This window comes from Cydia strobilella, chromosome 14, assembly GCF_947568885.1.
Source record: "Cydia strobilella chromosome 14, ilCydStro3.1, whole genome shotgun sequence".
NCBI lineage: Eukaryota > Metazoa > Arthropoda > Insecta > Lepidoptera > Tortricidae > Cydia > Cydia strobilella.
The window spans coordinates 13933963-13941064 of record NC_086054.1 but is presented as its reverse complement, the minus strand read 5'-3'; the positions used below and the strand labels follow the sequence as shown (position 1 = coordinate 13941064).

At 38.6% G+C, this 7102-nt stretch overlaps 1 protein-coding gene across 1 annotated transcript; it reads left to right on the top strand.

The window, feature by feature from the left end:
- The first annotated feature begins 313 nt into the window (after nucleotides 1-313).
- On the top strand, nucleotides 314-5789 carry LOC134747233 (torso-like protein). Its single transcript, XM_063681838.1, has 5 exons — nucleotides 314-664; nucleotides 2617-2835; nucleotides 3164-3458; nucleotides 4210-4344; nucleotides 5463-5789. The coding sequence occupies exons 1-5, from the start codon at nucleotides 504-506 to the stop codon at nucleotides 5721-5723; spliced, it is 1071 nt and encodes a 356-aa protein (XP_063537908.1). The 5' UTR covers nucleotides 314-503; the 3' UTR covers nucleotides 5724-5789.
- The last annotated feature ends 1313 nt before the right edge of the window (nucleotides 5790-7102 follow it).

Genomic DNA, 7102 nt, shown 5'->3' with positions numbered 1-7102 from the left:
ACGGTGGTATTAGCATAGCAATCACCATGGCAGTTTCATAATCAAACAGCTCTTTTTGAGTAAGTCTAACCCGCCCTTCATTGTTAGGTATTTACACTTGGCATAGGATAAATTATAAATAAAGTAGCGTGGATAAGGCTCATTGCTTATATAGGTACATATCATACAACGTTATGTGTGATTTCAGTTTGGCAAACCAATACGAATAGCGAACACAAAAGTTACACGCGCCTCTTTAATACCGCTGATTTTCAATAAGTATTAATAACAGATAACAGCTATGTATTTATATAATAGTGTCACAATATACGTACGATACTACACGCTGTTCAAACGAGTTTCCTCAATAAATGACTTCATTTACAATTATGAATTGCGTTAAAATAGCATACCTATGTAGAGCACGACGCTCAGTCTAATCTCGTAGGTCAAGTTCACAATGTGTTTACTTATATACATCATTAGCAAAATGTGAAAAAAACCTCAGTGTACATGCCGCTTCCATGCGGCGAGGAGTTTCAAATATTGTTACAATTTTTTACGCATTTTCGAAAATGTTTACGGTGCTTTTCATAATTTGTTTACGCGTGGCGTTTAGTGCGAGTGATGAGAGTGACTTAGGATATAGTTTGAGTATAGGAAATGCTATAAATGTGTTTGCCAAGTAAGTTTTTATTATTATTTTGTGCAATTGTAATAAGATCAGGTGCACTCCGATTACTAAGCGATATGTAAATTAGTAGCATGTTTACTTATTTATTGTCGCGTAACTGGATCAAGAAATAAGCCCTAATTTCGTTTATAATAATATGTTTGTGCCGTTAAACCGTTACTTACTTACTTAATGGCACAGCGACCCAAAATGAGTCTTGGCCTCCGACACGAGTATACGCCAGTCGTCTCGATCCTGTACCATGTCCCGCCAGTTATCGGCATGGAGATCGCTCAAGTCTACTCCAACAGCATCGCCCCAGCGATACCTGGGACGTCCGATCGGCCGTTAAACCGTTGGTAGACTTATTAAGTTGCAATTAGGCATGCTGGTGCTTTTAAACCAAAGGTCGCAGGTTCGAACCCCATAAGTTCGTGTCTATAAGTTTTTAACGTACGATATATCTTTGATATATACCAGCCGCTTTTTGGTGAAGGAAAATATCATAAGAAAACTGGACATCCCAGTAAGGCCTATATTATATAGGTAGTTACTCCTCTGGGTTAGGAAGAACATATGTCAGTCGCTTTCGGAAAAACTAGTCGTCGCTAATTCTTGGGATTAGGTTGCCAAACTAAGATGCTTATTGCTTAATGCTCCAATATGCTGCAGTAGGTACATGAAGTGACACCCCTTTAACTCTCGAGAAAGTTGACAAGATTAATATATTATGATTACTATACATATATATGATAGTATATTATGATAGAGTTTGGCGCTAAGTTCCCCAAAATAATATCTTTTATTATAGAGATATGATGAGCAAAAGAGATATTTGTAGTTTAGCCAAATATATAGCCCATACCCCCCAAGTGGTCAAAAATAGTTTGCATTTATTCATTTCGCTTCAATTGTACTGGTACCTATTTTTATGCGCTATTTTGTTGTATAATCACAAGGCTGCTAAAAAATCAAACCAAAATTGTTAGTATTTTTATCATAGATTTTGTGTTTCCGAATAAGCGCGCCTCTGCCAAGAACGCGTTAGGTGTGTTCATTTCACTGAAAGTGTTAATTGTAAAATAAAGGCATTTTGTTCAACATTGTTTTACCCAGTGATTCATGCTAATAGTAGTCACTTAGAAACACCTAATCTGTGGTAAAAATTTAGCGTACAAATTATTCCCTATTATATGAATCTAGAGGTATAATAATGTTGCCGAAAATATTCTTTCGTAATTGGTCAAGCTGGTTTCAATCGAAATATTAGAATCCATGTTGCCGAAAAGTCTGTTAATGTGTAGTTTTTTTTTCTTGGAGATAAATGGCGCTGCCATCACGATCACCAACAGCTCCTTGAATTTAGCTTTTTAAAAGGGTGTCTCATAATCGGTACATCCGATTGATGCGAGTTTAAAACACCCCTCTGGTTATGAGGAGGACTAGACAAACAAAATGAACTGAGAAGAAAATTCTACCCGTTACTTTGTCACACGTATCGATGTTTCACAATTTGTTGCTTATTAATCTTATTTTATTACAGTCAGGTGATAGAGCACGCATACTGTGAGTTAAATATCTCAAATCTCTGTAGAGTCTGTAGCAATAAACTTATCTCCCAAATACGTACATTCGAAATAGACACAAGGTTACTTCACGAACTTGGCCTGGCGTCTGTCGAATCTAAAATATGATAATGTCGTCCATATTGGCTAAATTATGTTTTAACATGGAAATGATAACACAGAAATTTAATACTTAAAACACGTGTATTCTTTCTTTTGTGTGTTTCTTAAATGTTGTCAGTTGAATTTTACGATTAATGAAACCTAAAGGCACTTACGTGATAATAATAGCGTCGTGGGGTGACTAAAAGCGATGATAATACACGGTGCGCGTCGTTGGAATCCAAATAATCTCGCCCTGTGGCTGTGACGTAATATGTGGATGAACCCATTTTCCAGCTACGGCGACCTCTCCCAAGTAACCCAAGTGATCTCAGCCGACTACGACGACGACGAAGACGAGTTTCCAGAGCCCTTCAGCGAGAAGAACATTAAGGTCTTCCTCAATGTTAGCAGCAAAGAAACCCTGGGCGAAGACAGGGTGGAGATGAACATATTGCTGTGTGAGACCTTTGATGAGCTGCTGGATGGATACTTTCAGAATTTTCAGATTGAGGGGTAAGCATTATACTTTAATTTCTTTACATTAAAGTCCTCAATGCCAGCAGCAAGACGCCGAGAGAAGACCGCATGGAGATGAGTATACTGTTGTGTGAGACCTTTGATGAGCTGCTGGATGGATGGAATTTTCAGAACTTTGATTATAAATAGATTTATAATTTTTCGAATTAACCCCTATAAAAACAATAACATTTTATGAAATTTGGTAGTTATTTACGTGGCCCACGTATTATAGGAACCGGGGTTTGGTGGTCGGGTTAAACGCAACTTCCTGACTGACTTATCAAAGCAAAGCCAAAATGACCAATTTCACACCCTTTTTCAGAACAGACAAACCATGGAAAGCCTTCATGGGTGACTGGATCCAAGACGAAATCATGCGCACACTCGGCATAGACGTGGACATCGCTCGCGACAACTGCTGCTACGTGCTGTTAAAACTGTCAAAAGTGCACAAAACCGTCAAGATTGACAGTTTGGAACAGGTGGCTGTTAAGAGCTATGTGGAGAAGGCGATGAGCGCCATGAATGGGAGCGATGTGGCGGATATCAGAAAGTTTATGAGGAGTTATGGGACGCATTATATAGATTCTTATGTGACGGGAAACTTTGTCTATCAGGTAGTCTGCAGTTCTCATTTTGTAGCTGCTATTTTACCGCACCATATATTTACACCTATACGGAACGCAGTATTTTATGGATACTCTACCTTTTTATGACCAGTCTACATTGACCGATCAAGACCGGAGCGCACTATACCTACTAATCATAGAATTTGTAAGTAAGCTCACGTCGATTTTCCTAATCCAGACAAACCAATATTAATGAATGACAAACCTACTGAAAAGCAAAAAAGGAGTGTACAGGTTTTTAAAGGGTCGGCAACGCGCGTGTAATATTTCCGGTGTTGCAGGCGTCCATAGGCTACGGTAACTGCTTACCATCAGGCGGGCCGTATGCTTGACTGCCACCGACGTGGTATAAAAAAAAACAGCGTCATAGCTTGCCGTGACATTATGCTGAGTGGGGATCCTGTTTAGCATCTAGTTTGTATTGTATGTGTTTTTCAGTATTGTCCAATGTTAAATAAATGTATTTTCTTTCTTAATGACGGAAATTGTCGCTCCTTTCGTCGTGTACCAAAATTCCATCACGTCATGTGCCAATATCAAGTTTATGTTTCTGATTTAGGACACAAGATGGCAGATCCTCTAAAGCGCAAGAGAGCTTACCTGAACTGTAGGGGGCACGAGGCGTCAATGTCAAATTTAAGCTATTGATTTAGACCACAGATCTAGAATGTAAGCTTAAGCGTCTATAAATATGCGATGTAGACTAAAATACCAGTATACATTACATTCTCTGTTGCAGGTGTTCAAGTTCAAGAGGTACGGGTACAACATGCTGCGCTCGTACGTGCGGGACCAGAAACACCATACTGACAACTCGGACAGACTGAGGTCCCACTTTGCGTCCAACTTCCTTAGACAAGTAGGGGATATTAGGGTACGTTCACATAACCCCGCAATAGTCACTTTTCGAATTTAAAGAATAATAGGTAAAGTAGTGCATTTATAATTGTTTTCCATCGTATTTTTTCGTTAAATTTGTCATGCTACTTCAGGCAACCTTAGTACTTTTGTACCGACTGACTGAAATCGAACCTCAATACTTTTTGTACTGAGATTGACTGAAATAGCATGTCACGTTTGTACGTTTCCGTGGAAATACGATGGAAAAGAATTATGCACTACATCTGTACGTACATTTTGTTGCATTTACGTGTTATGTACGGGTCCCATAACGTATTACTTGAGCCGTAAATGCCGTAAAAGTGGCACCCCCAGACCCCCACACTTTGTTGGTGCAGATGCAGTGCTCATATCGAGTCAAATTTTTTGGGGGCATACAACCCCCCAAAAATAACAAACACATTTTTTTGGGGGTATAAATACAGTCGGAAATAAATGAAATGTTTTTTTTTTCAGGCAGAATCTTATTTTCAGCAATCTGTGTTACCTACTGTTATTCCCCCTGGCTCACGAGCATAACTGCGTCAATAAATTTCTCTGATATTTAGATTAAGGCAAATTAAGGTAATATTTGTAAAACTTGACAATTTAAAAGAAAAAGCACTTTTAAATTGTCAAGTTTTACAAATATTTGGCTAGGCCTATTTGAATAAAGAATATTTTGACTTTGACTGACATACACCGGAGTTTAGGATGCGGGAATGTTTTACACTGGCCAAAAATAGGTAAAAACCTAAAAACTAAAAACAAACTATTTTAACATTTCCAAGCACATTTGGAGTTTACTACCTATGTTTAATTCATAGTTTGGTAATTAATTTACAATAAACAAAGTTATAAATACACTAAATAATTCCCGCACCCAGAACCAGTACAAATTGAACCGTAAACTTTAACCGTCCGTTACGGTTTACGGTTCAATTTGTACTGTTTAATGGTTATTTGCAATTAACGTTCGGCCAACACTGCTACTTGACAGACTAAAGAAGAAAGTTGTTTGCCCAGACAAATACAACATTTCAAATTATCTTCTACATTTTGAGCTCCAGACAACCAACAACAACAACCAACAACAACAACTTTTAATTACAGTTAGCAAGCGGCAACAAAACAATAGAAGCCTGGGCCCGACGGAACCTCCTCGACAGCCAATACCTCTACTACCGGCCAAGCTTACTGCGCCTCTTCTACAACAACGCATTAATCCTGTCCCTCAATCGTATGCTAGACGACGGAGCCCTACTAGGGCTTTCGCTTAAGACCCTAGCTCCCTTGTTTAAAGATGAGGAGAAGAGAAGAAAATATGTAGAGGTGGTTGAGAATGATATGAAGCTGTGGGAAGTTAATGCTTAACCTTTTTTAGATAGGCAAATGAAAGAGTACATTACGATACAAGTGCGTAAAATAGGAAATTCGAAACAAGTGGCGATAAATTAAAACAGGGTCTCTATTGTTTCTCATAAAGCTTTAAGTCATAATGTATTGCTTGTCCGAATTTTCATTTGATTAAATTGGTTTTTCTCAGAAACGCGTAATTTTCAGGATTGCCATAAACCAAACTTAACCTAACCTATCTATAGGATAACCTCACGAAAATCCTGAAATGTTAACGGTTTAGAATTATGACTAATGATAATCTGACAATCATTACACTATATTTATATTCAATAATTATGTCAAACAACAGGATTCCACACACACACAACACAACCGAAGAAACACGACCGAAGGGAGTGTTTTAAAACGCCACGAGTTGCGAATTACCCATTTGCACATGTCTCGTACAACGTTTTACAGTAATTATGGGCCCTTTAAATTTTCGACATATAGTTGCGTAATTTGCTAATTATCGCACTAGTGCGGTGAAGTATGGGCTAAATTTATAACTACGTGTTGGATTGTAATGAAACTTTGCACATGAAATGACATGTGATATATGTACTGTAAAATCTTTTTTAATACTTAGATAAATTGGGATGAATTATACAGATATGAATACCCCGTTTTCGGAAGAGTGACAGCCCCTGCGACATAGGTACATTATCTTCATATATCAAAAAACCACTACGTTAGATTCTTTGTCTAGAAGCGCTGGTGGCCTAGCGGTAAAAGCGTGCGACTTTCAATCCGGAGGTCGCGGGTTCAAACCCCGGCTCGTACCAATGAGTTTTTCGGAACTTATGTACGAAATATCATTTGATATTTACCAGTCGCTTTTCGGTGAAGGAAAACATCGTGAGGAAACCGGACTGATCCTAACAAGGCCTATAGTTCCCCCTCTGGGTTGAAAGGTCAGATGGCAGTCGCTTTCGTAAAAACTAGTGCCTACGTCGATTCTTAGGATTAGTTGTCAAGCGGACCCCAGGCTCCCAGGAGTCGAGGTAAAATGCCGGGATAACGCGAGGAAGAAGTTAGATTCTTTGTCTGAGCCAAGAACAAACTGGTTATGTAGATAACCAGCACTGTATGAACATTTATCAATGTTTGATGCCAGTGATTTATTTAGAAAATGACAATTTCACTAGATTTATATTGACCGGGATATAGACCGTGATTACCTTTTGTATTATTTGTGAGCTCCCGATATTTCGACGCAGTTACATGCATCATGTTCACGGGTCTGAAGATAGCGGGTGGGTGTCAAAGTTGTGTAGACAGCGCTCTGTCTACCCTCATTCTATTTACATGATGCATGTAACTGCGTCGAAATATCGGGAGCTCACAAATAATAC

Excerpts from the sequence above, each read along its gene's own strand:
- LOC134747233 (XM_063681838.1), top strand. The coding sequence starts at position 504 with ATGCGGCGAGGAGTTTCAAATATTGTTACAATTTTTTACGCATTTTCG. Across the intron at positions 2,836-3,163 it reads CAGAATTTTCAGATTGAGGG|AACAGACAAACCATGGAAAG; the intron begins GTAAGCATTATA and ends ACCCTTTTTCAG. Across the intron at positions 4,345-5,462 it reads GACAAGTAGGGGATATTAGG|TTAGCAAGCGGCAACAAAAC; the intron begins GTACGTTCACAT and ends TTTTAATTACAG.